The sequence below is a fragment of the Zootoca vivipara genome, chromosome 13 (genome assembly GCF_963506605.1).
Source record: "Zootoca vivipara chromosome 13, rZooViv1.1, whole genome shotgun sequence".
In the NCBI taxonomy this organism is placed as follows: domain Eukaryota; kingdom Metazoa; phylum Chordata; class Lepidosauria; order Squamata; family Lacertidae; genus Zootoca; species Zootoca vivipara.
In genome coordinates this window covers 51,089,891-51,112,313 of record NC_083288.1, presented here as the reverse complement: position 1 = coordinate 51,112,313, position 22,423 = coordinate 51,089,891, and the positions used below count along the sequence as shown (strand labels likewise).

General features: G+C 50.5%; 1 protein-coding gene across 3 annotated transcripts; it reads right to left on the bottom strand.

Moving 5' to 3' along the window:
* Window positions 1-663: 663 nt before the first annotated feature.
* On the bottom strand, window positions 664-13,808 carry EIF5A (eukaryotic translation initiation factor 5A). Of its 3 annotated transcripts, none has more exons than XM_035135455.2 (6): window positions 13,702-13,808; window positions 7,381-7,567; window positions 4,389-4,493; window positions 3,409-3,540; window positions 2,219-2,292; window positions 664-1,221 (listed from the first exon to the last, which is right to left on the bottom strand). In XM_035135455.2, exons 2-5 carry the CDS (start codon window positions 7,543-7,545, stop codon window positions 2,230-2,232), a joined length of 465 nt encoding a protein of 154 aa, XP_034991346.1. In that variant the 5' UTR covers window positions 7,546-7,567; window positions 13,702-13,808; the 3' UTR covers window positions 664-1,221; window positions 2,219-2,229. The 3 variants fall into 3 exon arrangements, with proteins under 3 accessions (XP_034991346.1, XP_034991343.1, XP_034991345.1); XM_035135452.2 differs by having other exon boundaries at window positions 664-2,069; window positions 13,702-13,807; XM_035135454.2 differs by having other exon boundaries at window positions 664-2,069; window positions 7,381-7,570; window positions 13,702-13,756.
* Window positions 13,809-22,423: the final 8,615 nt, after the last annotated feature.

Below are 22,423 nucleotides of genomic sequence, written 5' to 3'. Positions count from 1 at the left end.
TGCCAGGAGCAAAGGGTCCAAAGTGCTTTCCTGTTGTCAGTCCCCCATTTCTAGGAAAAGCAGCTTTTTTTGTGTGTTTGCACCCGCAGTAGCTGTAGTTCAAGCACACTCACAGGTCAGGTTAAAAGCAAAATGTATGAAAATTTACTGCCCATTGTTCTAAGGGGCGCTACCGATGTTTTTCGGACGGCAGCTGACCTACGGGTCGTGTTTTCCACTCCTGCTTCTGTATATAAAACAACTGTCCTCCATTTTATACGGAGAGGCAAAAAGCCTGCTCCCCCCTGCACCAGTTTCACTAACAGGCATGGGGTACAAACAGCCACTGGCCTTTGGTTTGAGACATTTTCTGCGGCCAGCAAGGTTGAGCATAACATGGCAAGTAATCTTTCTTTTCTCCACCCCCCCCCAAAAAAAGAAACCTTGGTCATTAACACATGATGAGATTGTGAAAGTTAAGGGCTTCTGAGAACTGTCCTTTGACAACAGCCATCAAAAACAAATATTCCAGGTAGTGCGTTGAACAAAAATTCTATGAAACACTCGATGCGGGAGGGAAACCTCCCCGCTCTACAATTCTATGATAATGCAGTAGTTTTAATGAGCTTGCTGGTAACGTAACCCCCACCCCGGTCCCTTACAAATTACACACGCACAGCCAGAAAAGGGTTTTTCATATTAAACTTGTTTTTTTATTATTGAGGTTGATTAACAAATGTGTTGGATTAACAGGGGGAGAGGGAGGAGGAGGAGGCCACAGCGCTGACCTGTGAACAGCAGAGGGGAGTAAATATGAACCAAGGAAATGGGCAGTGGGGGGGTGGGGGGCTAGTTTGTTACCTACCCCAGAAGACCCCTTACCCTGAACAGCTCTTAAGGTGGGGGATGCGCAGTTACCCAGCCTGGGAAGAAGGGCTTGAGGCGGAGGGGGGGGTGTTTGCTAGAGACTTTCTAGCTAGCTCCCAAGGACAGAAGGGGCTCAGGAGGCAGCGACAGCACTGGTTGCCAGGAAAAGGGGGGGGGTCCTTGAACATGATTGACAGGGATCAGAGCCCAGGTGGGATGAGGGCGAGGGGCAAAAAAAAAAAAAAGGTGTGTCATTCACCAGGCAGCCGCGAGCGCGTTTCTTCTCCCATTTGGGGGGGGCAGAGTGCTGTGCCTTTGGCAGGAACACCCCCTGCCCCCCACTTCCAGATCTTTTGGGGGGCCCGCTTCTGTGCTCTAGAACGGAAGGGATTAAAGAAGGGAGTTTTAAGCAAGCTCAGCAACTAGAGCAGTGATCCTGCCGCCGCCGCCCCCACAAAAAAACCACATTTAATGGGTTAACCTCCAAAGCACAAGAAAGGATGCCGTCCCAAAAGAATCGACCAAATTGCCGCAACCACCACTATGCCGGGGGGGGGGGGAGTCCGACAGCAGAGGGTGCCATGCCTCCCCTTCCCACGTTGCCTCAACAGAAAACGCTCACGAGAACAAACACATTTGACAGGGTTAAGAGTGCGACTCTTCGCAATGGTAATTTTTTTTTAATTTCTTTTTTTCTTTTTTGCTCAGTTTGTTGTTCTGGGAAAAGAGGCAGCTCCCTCCTCAGCGCCGCCACCTCTGAACAGAAAGCATTAAAACTTGAGAGAGAAAAATCAACATGAGTCTCCTGCAATTTCCCCCCCTCCTAGCAGTTTAAATATTTTTTTCCTTTTTTTTAAGTGCAAATTCTCAACTTCTCTTGCCAGAAAACAACTGTAGTGTTACTAGCACCCGAGAGAGGGGAGGGGGGGCTGGGAGGACCGGGGTGAGAGGGGGACGAAAACAAGTGAAATAATAACAAAAAGGAATACAATTAAGCGTCCAGCTTTTCTGCTTTAAAAAGACCACAAAAAAGTTTCTTTTCTTTTGTTTTAATTCAAAAGGGAGTGAGTGGGTGTGGGAGGGTTTTGCGTTTTTGTCCTTTTTTTGCTTTTTAGAGGAGGGGAGAAAGAAAAAAAAAAGAGAGATTTGGGTGGTTTGGAGCCAAATCTGACAGTCTGCGGGTTGCGATCCTCTCTGGTTCATAACAAGTTGAAACTGCTGCCCTGCAAGGTGGGAGAAAAAGAAGAGAAGCTGGAGAAGGGGCAGGAAGGCAAGAGACTCCTCCTCTCCCATCTCTCGCAAAGGCCTTGCACGTTTCCCTTCCATCTCGAGCGAGCAGGACGGCATCCTTCCGACCTGGGTCTGCACTCACCTGTGGTTCCTTTATTTAGCCATGGCCTTGATAGCAACTGCAGCTTCCTCGGTCATTGCAGACAGTACGGTGATCTGAGGAGGCAGGAAGCAAGCAAGAATCAAGAGCTGGAAGGGAAGGAGGGCCCGTGCTGGGTCAGGCCAACGGCCCCCTCTAGTCCAGCATCCTGTTCTCACAGTGGCCAACCTGATGCTCATTATGGGAAACCCACAAGCGGGATCCGGGGTGCAAGAACAGCCCTCTCTCCTGCAGTTCTCAGCAACCGATGTTAAGAAGCATTGCGGCCTCCCGACTGTGGAAGCAGAGCCCAGCCATGGTGGCCAGGGTCCGCTGAGGTCGTGCTAACCCCAGCCCAGGCATGATCCACAATGGGCACCCGGGCTTTGCTTGAAGACCTCCAGCGAAGGAGAGCTCACCCACCTCCCAAGGCCGCCAGTATCGCACATAGGAAGCAGGCTTCTACTGAGTCACACCGGCCTGCCTAGCTCAGGGGCACCTGCTCTGCCTGGCAGCAACGCTTCTCCAGGGTTTCAGGCAGAGAAAAGTATTTTCCCACCTGAAAATGCCACTGGGACCTTCGGCAAGGGAAGCAGATGCTCTGAGCTGCAGAGTGACTCCAAGCCCTGTCGTCTGAAGAAGCAGCAGCAGGGAAGAAACCTGCTCCGTCTACTGTGCAACACCCCACCTTGCAGGTGAGGACCAGCGCCCTGTTTCCCCTCCTCCTTCCTTAGCTCATCTCCAACGTCCTCAAAGACACAGCAGCGGTGGGGCATTTTGCCTTATGCGCACTCAGATTAACGCCAGGCACGCTCTCTCTCCTTCTCCACTCCACCCGCAAGAAAATCTTACCATTTGGTGGCTGGGAAGCCCAGGCAAGGCCCGTCTATGGCCCTGGGCAGCTCAACTTTGCAACTTCCTAACAAAGCTTAGTTTGTCTCCACTGTTGCTTATGTTACACCAGACGGGAAAACATGGTGCTTCCAGAATTTAAAGGCTTGTGGAATCATTCCTGCCTCTGGCTGGGATTGGAATTTGGTATTCTGCCTTGTTTTTACCCTGCTTTGCAGTCATCACCTTGCTTTGCCATCCCAGGCCTCTCTGGGCTAAGGAATGCTGCTGTTAAATACACCCCCCCACACACACACACACAAATCACTGGCCTCTTCCCCTCCGCCCCCATGATCTCTTACCAGGATTTCTTCGCCACAGTCATATTTCTGTTCAATCTCCTTGCCCAGGTCTCCCTCGGGAAGGCGTAGATCCTCCCGGACTTCCCCACTGTCCTGGAGCAGGGAGAGGTACCCATCCTGGATCCCAATAAGCTGGAAGAAAGAAAGGAAGGAGGGCAGAACAGTCAGCGCTGAGCTATCGGGCCACCCTTCCTGACTTAAAAAACTCAATGAAGTAGCATTTTGGCAACACAAGGAGAAGGCCTTTTCAGTGGTGGCTCCCTGCTTGCGGAACGCTCTCCCCAGGGAGGCTGGCCTGGCGCCATCGTTGTGTATCTTCAGGCAGCTGGCAAAAGAATTCCTCTTTAACTGCCTATTAGCTTTTAACTATCTATGGCCATTTAGAGTGGTTGGGATGTTTTAGTGAATTTCACTCTCCCCCCAGGTTTTAATGGAAGCAGTTTTTTTAAAGCTGCTGTGAGTTGCCATGGTAGAAAAGCAACTATTGATTTTAATAGACAATAATAACCCGTTCCTGCTCACCTTGGCATGGAAAGGAAGGAGTGTCTGTTCCTCCAGCTGCCTTGGCCTGCCACTTTTTTGAAACTACCCCAAGTTTGTAACAGATTATTTGTCAGGGAACAATCCCACGCCAAGAGACAAAACTAACAGTCCCTGGGGCACATCCAGCAGCAGCAAGAATCATATGAAAGCTCAAAACTGAGGGAGAGGGTCCAAAACAGCTTAAAATGTTTCTCTGGAAGGGCAGAAGACTGCCTCCATTGCCCACCGCAGCTGCTGTGTGGCAGGGCCACTTTGCCTATCCTTGCTACAGCAGCCACCGCTAGCAGTCTGCCCAGTTTGCAAGCCAGGCATGCCATAGCGGGTGCACACCAACCAGCCCCACGGAGCTCACCAGGCTAGCTGCCAACCCTCTCCTTCCGGGATTCCCATCTCCAAAGTGGGGGAGGAAAGAACCCCACCCAGCTCCACCCGCCTACCTGGAAGTCATTTCTCTTAATGTTGGGCACATCCATGTTGTGGGTGGAAGGGCAGATATCTTCATATTTTTTCCCAGTGAAGATGTCTATGCCAACAAGGTGCACCTACAGTGGGGGTGGAGAAGACGACAGGATGTCAACGGGGGCACATTTTTTAAAAAAGCACCCAGGTGTTCCTGCAGGAGAAGCCGGGAAGAAACAGGCAAGGACCTTGTTCTGTCTCAGGAAGGGACACCGGCTCCCTTCTCAACAGATGCAGTCCCTCTATCTATGGTAGGCAGACACAGGCACAAACGCACCCAGTCTGGAAATGGGGGGCACGCTTTGGTCTACTGCAACCAGATCCCTTGAAAGCCCATTGGCACCGTATCTGCCTCTGCTCGATCTGGACTCTCTGTGCCTCGCACACCAGTCTCCTTGTCAAGTTGCCAACTCCCTCAACAGCTAGGCCTCACCTCCAGCCCTTTCCCCTTCCTTCCTTCCTTCCTTCCTTCCTTCCTTCCTTCCTTCCTTCCTTCCTTCCTCTCTCTCTCTCGCTCTCTCCAGTTTCCACATTAGGGTAGCAGTATGGTGTGGGCTATTTATACACTCAATATTTACCTTTTTATTTTAAGAAACATATAAATCAGGAATACCAACAGCCACGTTTTGCAGTCTCCTCTCCACTGGCCTTTCACTTTTCGGGTTATCCAATTCAGAGACTGAATTTCCACAAAGTTCAAAGCATTACTTTAACACCCCCTACCCTTTTTTTTTTGGTTTCTATTTCTAGTCCATCTAAGCTGAAAGACTTGCGGGGGGGGGGGGAGAGAGATTCAAACAGGTACTAACGTGATTGTTCCACAAAAGGTTGCCCCCAAGAACCTGATTAGCCCCAGCCACCAAGAGGTCAGTCCATGGAAACACGCCTTGCAACCTAAAGTGTTCAGGTGTCATCCAGACAGTCTTCAAAAGCCACCAGACTTAACAATGTCATTGACGTGCAATGAAAGCAGGTCTCTTGGTTCTTCACAGGAGAGGAGAACACAGGCTCAGTAGACAGACTGAGAAACTTTGGGTATTTTTGTACAACACTTAGGGGACAAAGCAGGCTTGGTTCTTAGCCAGGGTTCCTCAACAGGTGCCCTCCAGGTGTCTAGGACTACAACTACTGTTGCCAACACAGCTCAAGAGATTAAACATGTATGTTGACTTGCATTTTTGGCAAAAAAGCAGGCCTCTCAACACATTCCAAAGCAAGCCATTCCTCGGAGCTAAGGGCTGGAAAACGATCTCAGGAGATAGAGAAGCTAAATGGCAGCATGCCTCAGAGGTCAGGTGGCTGAAAGGTGACCGGCACAGGCCACGGAGGAGAGAGCAACGCTTTGCAGACCCAAGAAGCCTCACAGAACATTTTCATTCCATCTTGCGCCTTACTTTTCAGCCTTTCATATTGCAAACTGCCTTGAATTCACTGGAAGAAAGGATGTTTATAAATGTAGACAACAATCTCAGCCAGGAAGGGCTGCATGCAATGGAGGAGAGAACAACAAGAGGTTCAAATTGTGCCAGGACAGAAAGAGAGACAGACACAGGGAAAGGAATCAACCCTCTGGCTCCAGGCTTATTGTCTAAGCCCAGCACCTTCTCCACACCTGGTGCCCTTCTGGCATTTTTTGCGCTACGTACCCCATCTTCTAAGGCAGTGACTTTTTCAGGTCACTGCCCCCTTAGTTCCGTAAACTCATCCCCAGTGCCCCCTATCCTATAAAAAACATTATTCGGAATAGCAGTTTGCACCATCCACTAAGGAAGATAATAACACAATAAAATTTAAAACCAGAATAATTAATTGCACAGGTAGGTAGCCATGTTGGTCTGCCATAGTAAAAAGAAAATTAAAAAAATCCCTTCCAGTAGCACCCTAGAAACCAACTAAGTTTGTCTTCTGTTTCAGTGTATCTGAAGAAGTGTGCATGCACACGAAAGCTCATACCAATGACAAACTTAGTTGGTCTCTAAGGTGCTACTGGAAGGAATTTTTTTTTGTTGTTTCAATTAATTGCACATTTATTCAAAATCCAACTTAAACTATTTAATTCATTCATCCATGAAGAGAAAGAGTTAGGGATTGGCCAATAAATATATATACAGTGGTACCTCGACATCCGAATGCCTCAATGTCCGAAGGTTTCGACTTACAAAGTCGGCAAACCCGGAAGTCTTTTCGCCGTGCACGGTCTGCACATGCGCAGAAGCTCAAAATCGCGCTTCACGCATGCGCAAAATGGACGCTTCGGCGACCGAAGGTTTCGACTTACGAAGAGCCCCACGGAACGGATCGCCTTCGTAGGTCGAGGTACCAGTGTATGGACTGTGCCTGGATCAAGGGACTGCTCTTTTTTAAGTTCTCAGAGTTCTTAACCTACCTCAAGGTTTGTCATCTGAACTAGCCAGATGTTTAAATAAGAATCAGTGACTGTCAGTCCATCATTTGGAAAATAAGACTTGAGAAACATCTTGCCCCAAAATGGCAAGTAGACATTCCCTTTTGGCGACTGCAACCTTGGTTTAAGAAGCAATTTGGTCCCTAGCTTATATATCTGAGTTTCTAACATTGCTGCACGTGAACATGCACAAACTCCTGCTGCAGTACCAAGCACAGGTTTGCCATATTTCAAAAAGTGAAAATCCGGACACAAAAGATGTTGGGGTTTTTTTTGCCAAAGTTGTTGAGTTTTTGAAGTAGAAGTTTTTTTAGCTATTCTTTAGGGGAAACGCCAAAAAAATCAACACATGGGCTGCCATATGTCTGGGTTTCCCCACACATTTTAGTCGATTCTCGAAAATCCCACCAAGACACCATTTTCGATGAATGAATTCCGGCTGTGTCTGGGAAATTCCGGCTGTATGACAGCCCTAGCCAAGCAGGCAAATTCACACCAAGAGCTGTCCCAAAATAGGACCACGAAGGCAAACTAGCCACCAGCCGCTGTGGGCGACACACACTCACTTTGGCATGACCGTGCTTGCCGGTCTTGGAAGTGGACATCTCCACAATCTTGCAGGGACGCCCTTTGAGCACCACAAAGCCGTTCTTGCGGAGAGCGGAGCACTGCATGGGGAAGGTCGCGGAGGCCCCGGCATCGCCGGTCTCGAAGTCTAGGTCATCAGCCATGGTGGAACAGATGTTATGGAAACTGCTGGGGACATTGGGGAGCGGGGAGGAAAGACAAGGAAGAAAGGTTAGGCAAACTCATCGCCATCACTTTGCAAAATAAAAAGGCTTGGCTTGGTGCTGCCGATCCATTTCTCATCTTTAGGCCGGAGTGAGTCAGGGTAGGGCAATGCCTGGCTAATGGCAGGCATGGATGAGGTAGGCGCAGTTCACGCGATCACCCTGTGCATGTATAGAATTCAGCATCGAACGGTGCTCACAGCAGGGATCCATAAAAAGTAGGTACACATGAGACAACAATGGCTACTGACCCTGAGGGCTGTGCTCTGCCTCCAAAGTTAGGAGCCAGCCACACCTCTCAATACCAGTTGCTGGATATGCAGGGAAAAGAATGCCATTGCCTTGCGCTCTGGTCTTGCTTGCGGACTCCCCACTGGGGAATCTAGTTGGTCACTGCAGGAAAAGAATTGCTGGGCTACATGGGCCCCCTTTTGGCCTTATCCAGCTGCAGGCTCTTCTGATGCTCTTGCCGGAAAATGTCTATATCCTAAGTATGGGGTCAAGGATTTTTGGTTGCTTAGCTATGCTAACAAAGTGACTCGCACCCCTGAATTAAAATTTCTGAAAGCTCACGGCAACCAGGAATGGATTTTTGTGCGGCAGGACTGTGAGCTCAGTTCAGTTCCAAGACTTGGAACAAATTCCTGGGCTCAGAATTCTAACTCTTTTAAGATTTTTTTCTCTTTTGCACCCAGCTCTAATTGGCAGGTTTTTAGGTTCTATTCAAAAGAAACAGCTCCTGAAGTTGGCCTACATCAAAGAATATCGCATCCCAGGAACCCCACCTTCCTTTTAATCAGGTTCTGGCTGTGCAGAGGAAATACACAGCCACGGCCTCTGAAGCGTCAAAGAAGAAGCACTCAGGTCACATTCAGCTACCAAGGCTTATATACAAAGCTCCCCCCCCCCAAAAAAATCCATGGTAAAAACTCTGAACTGCTTTTTGAGTCCACAAAATATCCAGTGGCAATGAATTCCACAGGTTAACCACTTGCCATGTAAAACACTTTAGCTTGTCAATATCGCACCAGCCAATTTGTTTCATTAGATGAGCCAGTTCTCAGTTAACAATGCTCTAGGCAAGAGGAGTGCAGGCTCATAGCTGCTCTCTAGTTATAAGCATGGCCATAAGGCTCCACGCTTAAGTCACTGCTTATGTGGGGGGGGGGGGGAGGACGCACTTGCATGCCTGCAGTCTTAGGCAGACAAACACACGCCTCAGCATGAGAACCAAGGCGGTACGGCCAACAGGATTAAGGGAGTCCAAAAATCCAGCTGTCTGGCTCTGCAAGGGGGGAGTCTGCACTCCAGGAAGTCCAGAGCTCTGCTCGCAATCTCTGCATGCCAAGAGGAAGCTGCCATGGCAGCAGAAGCGGAACTAATCCAGAGTTTCCAGTGTTGTGCAAGGCGGGCACCTAAGAATCTAATGCCTGCTCATGGGAATTTGACATTTTTCCAACACTGCACGCAATGGAATCAATTCTCACCTGTGACAAGGGCTTAGCTGCCTCGCAATAGCCCTAGTTTCTGTGATGCCCGTGTGTAGTGTATTTGGGGGTTCATGTGGGAGCAGGGCCACACTTTTGGTTCCACACACACACACACACACACACACACACCAAATCACACCGGCTTCCTTCACTTATTTCTCTTTCCACGTTGCCTTGACGCCTGAGCTGCTGGTTGTGTTAAAGAGTTCTGCACAACTCAGTGTCCCAACTGCACAGAGGTCGCCCATTAATTCAAGCATGTGGAATGCGCAACTGCTGAAATAAGCTGGTGTGATGTCCAGGGCGGGGGGGGCTCTACCCCCAAGCAAATTCCAAAACTGCCCGGCACACATACCTTTTGGCCTGGGGAGCCACAAGCTATTTTGGCAAAGGTTCAGCGGGGGGGGGGGGGGAGAGAGAATATGCAATGGAAGTGACCAGCTTCTGTGCCTTGACAGTAAAACTACACCAGATTATGAGCATCACACTCTGGAAGACGTGCTGCCCCCTAAACTAAATGCTGAGCCAAAGGCAGAGATGAGGGAAAGTGAGAAAGGCACCTGCCTTGGAGAACAATCAAAGTTGCCTGTTCATCCTCCCCATTGCCACTTCGGAACTTACCTGGACTAGTTGTTTAGTGCATTTTTATTATGGAAATTTAGCATAGCTTTTAAAGTTTTTTTTAAAAAAAAATCAAAAAAGTGCCAGAAGTAAGAAGTACGGTAAGTATTTAGAGTCTGAAGGTTTTCTGCTAGCCTTTCCCTAATGCAAGTCATTACAATATCAAAGGTTTAAGATCTTGGGATGTAAAGTAATTTAGGGGTGGGGTGGGGAGAGGGGAAGAGAAAGCTTTATTTGAGAAAAAGACTACTGTATTTGTGTTCTCACTGTGTATAATGAAAAGCCTTCACTTGTTGGGGCTTGCAAGTGAGACCCCTAAGCCCCAAGGACTGTGATGAGCAGTAAGTCTATTCCAGAGATTTGCCTTCTATTTAAAAACAAATAAAACTCACAGCAATGGCTTCAGCATGCAGATGGCCACCCACCAGGTTTAAAAGGTCCTGAGTAGATATTCCAGGTAGAGCTCAGAAACACACATTAACATCCCAATCCCTGCTAAGGAGGAGGACCGCTCAGCAACTACGTTTTGGAAAGAACCGAGGCGCACACACGCTTCCCCCCCCCAGCTGCCAAGTCTCCCCAAATTACCAACTCGCACTCTGAGGGTGCCTCTCAGCGGGCCACGAGATCCCTGACAAAGGCCAGGCCTCGTCTCATTTCATGCAGGCACACAGCTCCCAAGTTGTCCGGAACCCTCCCCATCTTACATCAGAGCTGGAAAAACTAGATTTGATTCAAGGAGGTGCTGCAGGCTCACCCTAGCGTTAAGACAAAGCGGAGCAGAGCCAGTGGCGGCTGCAGCCACAGCTGCTCTGCTCAGCTACTACATGGCCGCCTGGCACTCCCTCCCAAGCCAGGAGGAGCATGTCGGTTCATTTACCCTCTCCAGAGATCTGCTGAGCTCGTTTTAGTTCCAGCCGCCGCCGCTGCCGCCCCACCTCCTCCTCATCCAAAAACCGGCTTCTGACCCGCACTATGCTCCGATAATTGATTAGGACAACTGTTAACTGCAACAGCTTAAGTAGCATGACATGTCCCTTTGCAGACAGCAACGGGGGTCACCACGTGCTTCCGATTTTTGTCTGCAGCCGTGAGGAGCAGTGGGAAAGAGGGAGGGAGCTGCAGAGAAAGGCAGGAAGTTTTAGCCCCTTCGCAAGTGAGCAGGCAGAGAGGCCGTCCCTGCCACATGTTTGGAGGGAGACTCCCTCTCTTCCTGCCAACACCAAGCATGATTCAGCTAAGCTGCCACTGCAGAGAGCGCCACACGTGGCCAAGGAAAGGGGAAAAGGGGGGGGGATTACCACAGCATTTGGATGGAAGAAATGCCCTTTACATTTACGGACAGTGCCTCTGCACCCACCCACCCCCCATTTCAGATTCCATGGGGAAACATCCCCAGCAAAATATGGAGAGTTTCAGTTACTGCATTCTCCATTTCTCATGTAAGGACAAAATTCCTAGCAATTCTTGCCCTGCGGTTCCCAATCACCAAGCACAGATTCAGTGGCAACACAGCTGCTCCAGGAAAGGCCTCTTTCAGTCACAGTCATTCACACCCAGCCCAGGGTCCCTGTTACTCAATGGAAGCCCAGCCGCTGCCCACACACACCTCTGCCATCCTGAAAGGGGATCAGAAGCCATGCCCAGAGGGGAAACAAAGTGCTATGGTGAATGGGATCCCACCCCCTACACCAGGGAAGCAGGAGATACCACCAATATGGCTGGTCTTGCAAAGGAACATGCAGCCTCATAGCACCTTTCTGCCTCTCCTTGCATGGGAACAAGTTTGGAAGTTGCAACCCTGGACTCATCTCCCTGCCTCCCCTGCTTTCCAGGCAGCTTGGCCTGCTACTTGAAAGTCTTCAAGCCATGCCGAAACCAGCTGGGGAGACAACCGAGCTCCATCCCTCCCAGCCAGGAGAGAAGGATCTTCCCCCTCCCAACTTCTTAACCATAAATGAGTTTGCTGACTTTCTTCAACAAAACTGCAAAGGTGGAGGAATGGTTCATGGGAATCAGGAGCTTTAAAATACGTTAGCTATACCCTCATGCATTCAGTAATATATTTATAACCACTTTGGAACTATGCCGCCACTCTTCACCCCCTCCCCACCTACAAAGGGAGGGGGGATTCATCGCAACAGGCATGTATTTTTGTGCTATAAACTGCCCTGTGGATCCTCAGATGAAGGGTGGTATAGAAATCTAATAAATTTATAAATATATCCCGGGTTCCATACTTAAAAGACCCAAACTTCAGTGTCAGGGGGTTTCTCCACCCCTTTGTCAGTTCCTGCAGGGCTACTCTCCTCAGTTCGGAGCCCTAAACTGAGGGCAAGGGGGTGAAGACACCGCCAGCCACTCTTTCACACATGTACCCAAAGGGTAGCCATATGCTTCAGCCACTCCAAAGCTCACTCTCCAAGGAACCAGCCCGCCAGAAACACCAGACAGCTAGTCTACGAGATCCCCAACTGCCATCTTCCTGCCCCAGCACTAGACCTTCAACTGCACTCCAGGCCAGCTGTAAGTCAATCCTTTCTGCTAACCTGGTGCAGTTTCTCAACCCACTCAGGCACCACTCCCTTCCTTCATCAAGCCCTAACTGGGGCCAGCCCTTGTCTGAGGGTGGAGAATCATCTAATTCTCCCCCAACAGCTAACCTATAACAGCACCCTAGAGACAAACTAAGTTTGTTCTTGGCATAAGCTTTTGTGTGCATGCACACCTCTGAGGGCAATTCCAGCTCTCTCTAACAAAACCTTACTTTGATACCTACCAGCCATCTCCCTAAGCCGTAAACTGGGGCAGAGCTGGTGACCCTAAACAAGATGTCAATTCTCTGGGGGAGAAACGTCCTCCAGCTCTATTCCTTGCAGAGCAGCCCTTCAAGGTATATTCCCACCACACCCATCCCCTACCTTCCCAAGTTCAGCTAAGGACAAGCCTCCCCCCTTGCTGAGTGTGGGAACCTCCGCGCCCCTTCCCCTCCCCGAAGGCAGCCCTGACCCCCTTGTTGAAACAGATCGCCCCCCCCCCGCCCGTGTCCTCAAAGACCTTATTTCCCACAATCGCAAAGCCAGCAGGGCGTAAAGCCCCTAGAGCAGGGAGCGGACTTCATATAGGAGCCACACACCCTTCCCTAAAGAAAACACCCTTCTTTCTTTGTACTCCAGCTCAACCCCCACTCCAGAACCAATGCCTGCTGGTGCAGGACCCTAAAACGTAACCCTGTGCAATTGCATGAGGCGACCCCCCTCCAAGGCCACTGGCCCTGCCCCAAATCAAAGGGTCCCCACCAACCCCTCCCCTTCCTTCGCGCTTTTCTTCAGCCCAGTCCCAACGCAAAAGGCCCAAAATCTCAGTGAAATGGTCATATAGTCCACCCGCAAACCCCAATTACCAGGAGGCAAACCCCCCTCCCGTATTTTTTTTTAAGGTCGCTGGGACACTCCTAGGGATACCCCTCTATGGGCTCCCCATTTCCCCACCACCATCACCACACACAGTGTGTAACCAAAAGGAGACCCAGTGCAAAGTAGGCCTCGGCCAGGCATGACTCGCCGCCGTCTACCCCCCTCCCTCCTCTCCCGCTCCGTGAGTCAGACCAGCCGAGGGGCCCGGCCTGGCCTCCCAGCGCAGGCCGCGGCCTCGCCTCCTCCTCCTGCACGCGACACGGGGGGCGCAAGGCTCTCCTCCCCCCACCGCCCCTCACTTCTCCCCCGCGCTCTCTCTCTGACCCCCCCCACTCTGAGGAGAAGGAGGGGGAGGGGAGGGTGCGCGCGGCACCTCGTTCCGTGAGGGGGGAAGGGGAGCCACGCGGCGGCGGAGGCGCCGGTCGGTGAGGCTTCCCCTTCCCTCCCCCCCTCCCCTCAGTCCGCGCCGCGTCGCAACGGCCGCTGCTGCCGCCGCCTCTCCCCGGCGCGCGCGCGCACACACGGGACAGCTCCGCACACACACACACTCACGCGCGCACCAAACTCACCCGCCCGCGAGCTCAACCGCCGCCGCCGCTGCCTGCTGCAACCCAGCCCGCAGTGCGCACGCGCACTTATCGCCTCCTCTCGCCCTTTCCCCCCCTCCCGCCTCTTCTCGCGCTGTCGCTTTTTTTTCCCCTCTCTCTCTTTTTTTTTCCTTTTGCCGCACGCGCACTGGGAGGAAACGCTCGGCTCCAAAAAAAAAAAAGAAAAAAGCGAAGGCGGCCGCAATGGGTGGGAAGGAAGAAAGGTGGGGAGGGGAAGGGAAAGAGGCGGAGCCTCGTCTTCCGACGCCGTAATGCGCCTGCGCCCTGAGTAGGCGCCGGGGCGGCAATGAGCGTGCGCGTCTAAGGGGCGAAGGAGGCTACGCATGCTCGCGAGGCGACAGGCGGTGGGGGGTTCTACTGCGCATGTGCATTTGGAGAGGGGGAAAGAACCCCAACTAGGAAACGTCCGGCTTCATCGTTTGGGACTGAGTTTATACAGCGCGCAAGCGCGCAGAAAATGCGTTCCTCCTCCCCCCGCGACCATTTGTTTTCCAATGCGCATGCGCCAGTGGTCCTTGCCCGTCCGGTTTGAGTTGCGCCTGAAATCCCAATGAGACTGGCTTCCCTACCGCGTCAATGTTTGTAGATGCGCATGCGCTTCTGCTCCGCATGGGTTCCGGCCGACTCTCCTGCGCTCGCTTGCCGAAACTCTCAGACCATAGAGTGCGCGCGCGAGGAGGAGCAGAGAGGCACGCCCGAGCCCTTTGGCCTTTTTTTAGCCTCCCACGCGGTCTTCGGCGGCCATCTTGGCCGAGAGAGTTGTCCGCCATGGTTACCAAGGGAACCGCGGGTTGCAACCATTCAAACGTGCCCGAATAAAGCGCGTGCCATTCTAAAAGGTGAAGAAATAATGAAAAGGGCGAAAACTTCATACCGGCGACCAGCCATTCCCAACAACCAGAGCTCCCTGTTTAATAACATTGTAATTTGGTTAGGATAACTATGCTATGTTTTCCTTTCCTTCAGTGAAATGGTCATTTGCTAGGTCTTGGTCTGAGGCCGTAACTCACATTTGCCATCTTTTTTCTCGCTTAAGTTATTTTTATTGATTATAGATTGGTAATTCTTTATTGTGGTTGATAAGTGTGAACTGCTTAATTATGATTTGCTGATGTTTTATTTTACTGTTTACTATTAGATTCTGCTGTATTGTTGAATGTTGCTTTGATAAGTTATTTATTTTAAAAGTTATTGTGACTTTTATATTGGATCAGATTGTTACTGTTTGATGTTTGATTACGTTTTTGTGTTGGAAGCTGCCCAGAGTGGCTGGGGAAATTCAGTCAGATGGGCTGTTTATAAATAAATAAATAAATGTCTAGTTTCATCACTTTGATCCTCTTGACTTAGTTTCCTGAACCTGATAGTTTCCATTTATATTCCCGCAGTCTTCAGAATGAGGGATATCAGAAGCTACTTGCAGATAGTTGTGTGGCAACAAAGTCAACATTCCTTTAGGGTTCCCAGTACGTTTCCGAACACAGTTCAAAGTGTTGGTGCTGACCTTTAAAGCCCTAAATGGCCTCGGTCCAGTATACCTGAAGGAGCGTCTCCATCCCCATCGTTCTGCCTGGACACTGAGGTCCAGTATCGAGGGCCTTCTGGCGGTTCCCTCGTTGCGAGAAGCCAAGTTGCAGGGAACCAGGCAGAGGGCCTTCTCGGTGGTGGCGCCCGCCCTGTGGAACGCCCTCCCATCAGATGTCAAAGAAAAAAACAGCTACCAAATTTTTAGAAGACATAATAATAATAATAATAATAATAATAATAATAATAATAATATAATTTATTATTTATACCCCGCCCATCTGGCCGGGTTTCCCCAGCCACTCTGGGCAGCTTCCAGCAGAAACATTAAAATACACTAATTTCTTAAACATTAAAAGCCTCCCTAAACAGGGCTGCCTTCAGATGTCTTCTAAAAATCTGGTAGCTGTTTTCCTTTTTCTGAAGGCAGCCCTGTTTAGGGAGGCTTTTAATGTTGAATAGATTATTTTATTTCATTTTTCTGTTGTAAGCCGCCCAGAGTGGCTGGGGAAACTCAGCCAGATGGGTGGGGTATAAATAATAAATTATTATTATTATTATTATTATTATTATTCCTGAAATCAGCTCCCACCCTCTGCTTCCCTTTCATTCTCCCACTAGTGGTTTTCAGCCCGTTTAATAACGGGCGCTAGAATCCTGGGGTTCGGAGAAGCGCTTGCGCAGCGCTTCTCCGAACCCTGGGACCTGTCCTTGCTGTCGGTGGCAGGGGGACAGGAACAGAGGAGGAGAAAGCGCTGCTCTCTCCTCCTCCGTTCCTCTCCCGCAGCCGCCGACAGGAAGCAGACATCCCAGGGTTCGGAGAAGCGCTTGCGCAGCGCTTCTCCGAACCCTGGGACCTGTCCTTGCTGTCGGCGGCAGGGGGACAGGAACGGAGGAGGAGAAAGCGCTGCTTTCTCCTCCTCCGTTCCTCTCCCGCAGCCGCCGACAGGAAGCAGACATCCCAGGGTTCGGAGAAGCGCTTGTGCAGCCTCCGAACCCTGGGACCCGTCCTTGCTGTCGGCGGCAGGGGGACAGGAACGGAGGAGCGCTTTCTCCTTCCTTCCTCTCCCCCAGCCGCCGACAGGAAGGACGCGTGCACTCTCCCCCCCCTGCCTCCTCCAACCGCCGCTCCTCTCACGGGCCAGGGAGGGTTGTGAGGAGGCCTTCGCCGGCCTCCACCCTCGCTTCCCTGACGTGCCCTGCAGTGAGGCGGTGTCCGGCGGGAGCGGCGGTTGGAGGAGGCAGAGGGGGGAGAGTGCGCGCGGGCAGTCTCTGCTGTCCAATCCCTGTATCCCTGGGGCACATGCGCAGTACCTCAGAGACACACGGGACAACTGGACGCAGGGACATCTTGGACATTATTATATAGGATTCCTAGAGAACAGGAGCCAGGAGCAGCCCTCCATGGTGCTTCTTCCAATGGCTCCCCTCTCAGGTTCTCTCTCCAGACTCTTGCACCAACCACCAGATACCCACTTCACATACCAAACCATGGGTAGGCAAACTAAGGCCCGGGGGCTGGATCCGGCCCAATCGCCTTCTAAATCTGGCCCGCAGACAGTCCGGGAATCAGCATGTTTTTACATGAGTAGACTGTGCCCTTTTATTTAAAATGCATCTCTGGGCTATTTGTGGGGCATAGGAATTTGTTCATCCCCCCCCCTAAAATATAGTCTGGCCCCCCACAAGGTCTGAGGGACAGTGGACCGGCCCCCTGCTGAAAAAGTTTGCTGACCCCTGTAGCAAAGAATCATGTTTCAACCTCCTGCTTGTATCTGACTCCAGAATTACTGTCTCTTTCCCCTTAGAGATGGAACTGCCATTCAAACTGCCTCCATGTGACCACATAATTTCCTTTTAAGTCCCTCCACAAAACCCACATTGCCTCTGAAGTTTTTGTGCCATCCAACATAGCCCTGCACTCCTCCAGACTACATCTCCCATCATCCATGAGCCATTAACCATATTGGCTGAGGCTGATGGGAATTGGGAGTTCCAACATCAGGAGGGCCACAGCTTGCCCACTGCTCTGCTCCCTATGCTTGTGGCCTTCCAGAATTTGTTAGACTCCCATCTGCCGTTAACTCCACCCACAATGGCCAATGAGCAAGCATGATAGGAGTTGTTGTCCCAACATCTGGAGGGCAACAGGTTGGCCAGCCCTGTTTTACAGGGAGCGAAGTCAAAGGAGTAAATGTAGGCAGGGTTTCCCAATCATCCCTAGCTAGCTCCAGTGGTCAGAGGTGATGGGAACTGCAGTCCAAAAGCAGCTGGAGACCCAAGTTTGGGAAACCTGGTGTAGCAGAAATAATAACATATTATTCTACCTGCTCATGGCTCCATATTAGAATCATAGAATCATAGAGTTGGAAGAGACCACAAGGGCCATCCAGTCCAACCCCCTGCCAAGCAGGAAACGCCATCAAAGCTTTCTTGACATATGCCTGTCAAGCCTCCGCTTAAAGACCTCCAAAGAAGGAGACTCCACCACACTCCTTGGTAGCAAATTCCACTGCCGAACAGCTCTTACTGTCAGGAAGTTCTTCCTAATGTTTAGGTGGAATCTTCTTTCTTGAAGTTTGAATCCATTGCTCCGTGTCCGCTTCTCTGGAGCAGCAGAAAACAACCTTTCTCCCTCCTCCATATGACATCCTTTCATATATTTGAACATGGCTATCATATCACCCCTTAACCTTCTCTACTCCAGGCTAAACATACCCAGCTCCCTAAGCCGTTCCTCATAAGGCATCATTTCCAGGCCTTTGACCATTTTGGTTGCCCTCTTCTGGACACGTTCCAGCTTGTCAGTATCCTTCTTGAACTGTGGTGCCCAGAACTGGACACAGTACTCCAGGTGAGGTCTGACCAGAGCAGAATACAGTGATACTATTACTTCCCTTGATCTAGACACTATACTCCTATTGATGCAGCTATACTCCTATTGATATTCCCCACTTTCCCCCCCCCCATGTTTTTGGGGAGGTTGGTTTTAGATTGTAACCCCCTCAGCTAGGGAACCTATCCTATCAATTCTTTCTAAAGCATGATGCACATAAAACAGTGGTTCCCAACAGCCTGTTGCAATTGCGGGTGCTAAATACTGTATGATTCTTAACTGCATTTTTACACACATCTTGTGGAGCACCTGTGAAACTCATGGAGGCAGTTCATGTGGCCTGCAGACCACAATTTGAAAAGCCCCGGCATAGTCGACACTATATAAAAATCCTATATAATAAAGTGCAAGTGTCTCTGCGTCCAGTCCCTGTGTCCCTGTGTCCGCACTACTGCGCATGTGCCCCACGGACACAGGGATTGGACGCAGAGACTGGATGCACACACACACACGCTCTCCCCACCCCCACCTACCGTTTCCATGTGGCCGCCAACCGCGCTCCCGGCCGGACTGAGCGTTGGCGGCGGCGGGGGGGGAGCGTGCGTGTGTGTGCGTCCAGCAAGGACAGGTCCCGGGGTCCTGTCGGCGGGAGGGGGACAGGAACGAAGGAGGAGAAAGCAGCCCGATGCTCCGCGCAGCGCTCACATATGTTCTAGCGCTCGTTTATTTAATGAAGGAGAGGTCCCGGGAGCACCGGATCGAGGAGCCAGTCTGCAGAGTCAGCGCCCAGCAACGCCGTGCTGGATTGAGGAGGCGATGCTCCGTGCGGCGATGCTGGGCGCTGAGTGCAGACCGGCTCCTCGATCCGGTGCTCCACGCAGCGCTGATCAATGCCGACCCGGCAGGCCACCGGATCAAGGAAGCGGCCTGCCGGGTCGGCACTCAGCAGCGCTGACTCTGCAGACCGGCTCCTCGATCCGATGCTCCGCGCAGCGCTCACATATGTTCTAGCGCCCGTTTATTTAACGGGCTGAATGACACTAGTATGTATATATATATATATATATATATATATATATATATATATATATATATATAAGTTGATTTCATAATGTACTGTTGCTTTTGTGGCTAATCGTTTAGGTTTAGGTTTTTGTGGTTTGTGGGTTGTTGTTTTTTTGCTTGTGTGTTTACATAAATGTATGTTCAAACCATCTCTACCCCAGAAAATCTGCCAGAGCAGCTTGGCAAGTAATCAACGTAAACCCTGTTGCTGCCCTTAAGGCTTGCAAAGACATGACACAAAAGGAGGGAGCAGAAGCAAACTCGGGTCCCAGATTTTTCATGCTGCAGGGTTCTTATAATTATTAGCTTATATGGAAACAGGTGGCTCATACTTCCAAGAAAAAGAGCTTGCCAGCCTCTGAAAAAAAACACTGGTGACCCAACCAAGCAGAGGCAGCTAACCTGTGGCCCTCTAGATCAAGCATAGGCAAACTCGGCCCTCCAGATGTTTTGGGACTACAACTCCCATCAACCCTAGTTAACAGGCCCAGTGGTCAGGGATGATGGGAATTGTAGTCTCAAAAAATCTGGAGGGCCGAGGTTGAGGAAGCCTGCTCTGGATTTTGTCTGGACTCCAGCTCCCATCAGCCCCAGTCCACATGGCCAATGGTCAGGATGATGGGAGCTGTAGTCTAAAAGGAACCAGGGTTTGTTCCCATCAACTCCAGTGCAGATGGTTCCTGTTTCTTCTTCAAAGCGAAGCAGGAAACGGATGGGCCAGCCTCTATGCTGGGGAGGAGGGGCCCAGTCTAGCTGGCGAGAGCGGCAGCAAGCAGATATTTTATTTCTATTTCTTTATTTCTATATTGCATTTACATTTCAACTTTTTCTCCAAGGAGCTCAAGGTGGCATGCACATGGTTCTCCCCCACCCTCCACGTTTAATTCCCACAACCCTGCAAGGTAGGCTAGGCTCAGAGGCAGTGCCTGGCTCAAGGTCACACAGTGAGCTTCAAGGCTGAGTGGGGATTCAAACCCTGTTCTCCGAAGTCCTAGTCCAACACTCTAACCGCTATACCACACTGGCAGTCCCTTACTATCTCCCACTTACTTCTTCTCTTCCCCATTCATTGCTCTGAATACCTTTTTCTTGTTTTAAAACTCCTGGTGCCATGAAACGTCTCAGCGATTGTACTGTACTTGCAATACCAGTAACACATTTAATAACACACAGTTCTGGTTCATTGTTAGGGCAAAATTCTGGGTGCAAGAATGCTCAGCCACCCAGCTCATCAGGCAAGGGCCTGTGGTCGTTGCGGAGTATAAAAGGAAGGAGTCCAGCCACAATCCGGAGCAAACAGCAAGGTTTATTACTGCGCAGCAGGTTCAATGCCAGACTGAACACCATGAACAGGGCTGCAAGAACTTTTAAAAGTTCCCACCACCATCCCATAATGCACATCGAAAGCATCATACATACATCACTTGTGACAGGGTAAAACGTCAGAAAATGGGAAGGTGCAAGGGGCATTAGCATACAGGTAAACAGGAGGTAAACAGGATTAACATAAGGTAACAATGCAGGATGTCCCAGGACATTGATAAGCAAGTACCAGTAAGTATCTGGGAGGGGATCCTTGAGTACCTGGCGGGGGGGGGGGAACAATGGGTCCAGGTGTGAGTATTGCCTCTGGCTTCGGAGGGTCGGGAATGGCAGGAGATGGTACCTGAATGCATTATGGATATGCAGAGGAGCACCACCCTGGCTACGTGACCTCTCTCTTAAAGGATTATGGCTGTTCCCTTGGCCAGAGTCGCAAAAGGGGGTTTCATTTAGAAATACAGATACACGGTATTCATTCATAAAGAAATATGGTTACATAGAGTCTCAGGTAACAGAGAAAGGGTAGGAAAGGGAGCCTTTATTACTCAGGGCTTGATCTTGAGGGGTTCGTGTTGGTGCGATACTAGAGTGGTGTTGTAGGATCAGACGGGGTCCCCTTGAGGGCATTTGTGCCAATCTTGATTCCCAAATGAAACCTCATTTGGGTGCCCCCCCCTATAAAATTCCCTAACATTCAGCAAACATTTTCAGCAGGGGCGCGGTCCACTGTCCCTCAGACCTTGTGGGGGGGCCGGACTATATTTAGAGGGGGGGTGAAGAAATTCCTATGCCCCACAAATAACCCAAAGATGCATTTTAAATAAAAGGACACATTCTACTCATGTAAAAACACACTGATTCCCAGACCGTCCGCGGGCCGGATTTAGAAGGCGATTGGGTGGTATCTGGCCCCTGGGCCTTAGTTTGCCTACTCATGCTAGAGGTACAGCATGCAGGATGCAAGTGGAGACACCAGGGGGCAGCTGGAGCAAGGTGTGAATCAACAATCAGCCATGTGATTAGAATATATAGGATTGTGGAATTGGAAGGGAACTCCAAGGGCCTTCTAGTCCTTCCCCCTGCAATGCAGGAATGATAGCTAAGTAATTCCTGACAGCTGGCCATTCAACCTTTGTTTAAAAACCTCCAATGATCAGATACAGAGGAGGTCAGAGACCTACACATTCCTATAGTGAAGAGCAGATAGGTAAAGGTAAAGGGACCCCTGACCATTAGGTCCAGTCGTGACCGACTCTGGGGTTGCGCGCTCATCTCGCATTATTGGCCGAGGGAGCCGGCGTATAACTTCCAGGTCATGTGGCCAGCATGACAAAGCCGCTTCTGGCAAACCAGAGCAGCACATGGAAACGCTGTTTACCTTCCCGCTATAGCGGTTCCTATTTATCTACTTGCATTTTGACGTGCTTTCAAACTGCTAGGTTGGCAGGAGCTGGGACCGAGCAACGGGAGCTCACCCCGTCACAGGGATTCGAACCGCCGACCTTCTGATTGGCAAGCCCTAGGCTCTGTGGTTTAACCCACAGCACCACCTGCGTCCCTGAAGAGCAGATACTGGCAGGAAAAACTTTTGTCATCCTCTTACCTCCTTTTTCAAAAGCACACATCAGTCCGCCTTTGCACCTGGATGCCCCTGCCAGTGGCAAATATTGGCTGATAATCCTGTGTCTGTGGGGGGTAGGCGGTCACCCTCCCCTTTCCTTTGCTGGCGCCTGCTGTCCATCTTTGACTGGGTTGTGTGAATAAAACAAGAACCTCATCTGATCAGGCCAAAGTCCTATGTAGTCCATCATTCTGTTCCTCACAGCGCCCAATCGACATCCCTCCTTTCAATGAAAGGACCCTCAAGACTGCATATACAATAAAGACCACAAACATAAACCACAAACTCTGGTCTTGCACAACTCAGTTGCCCTT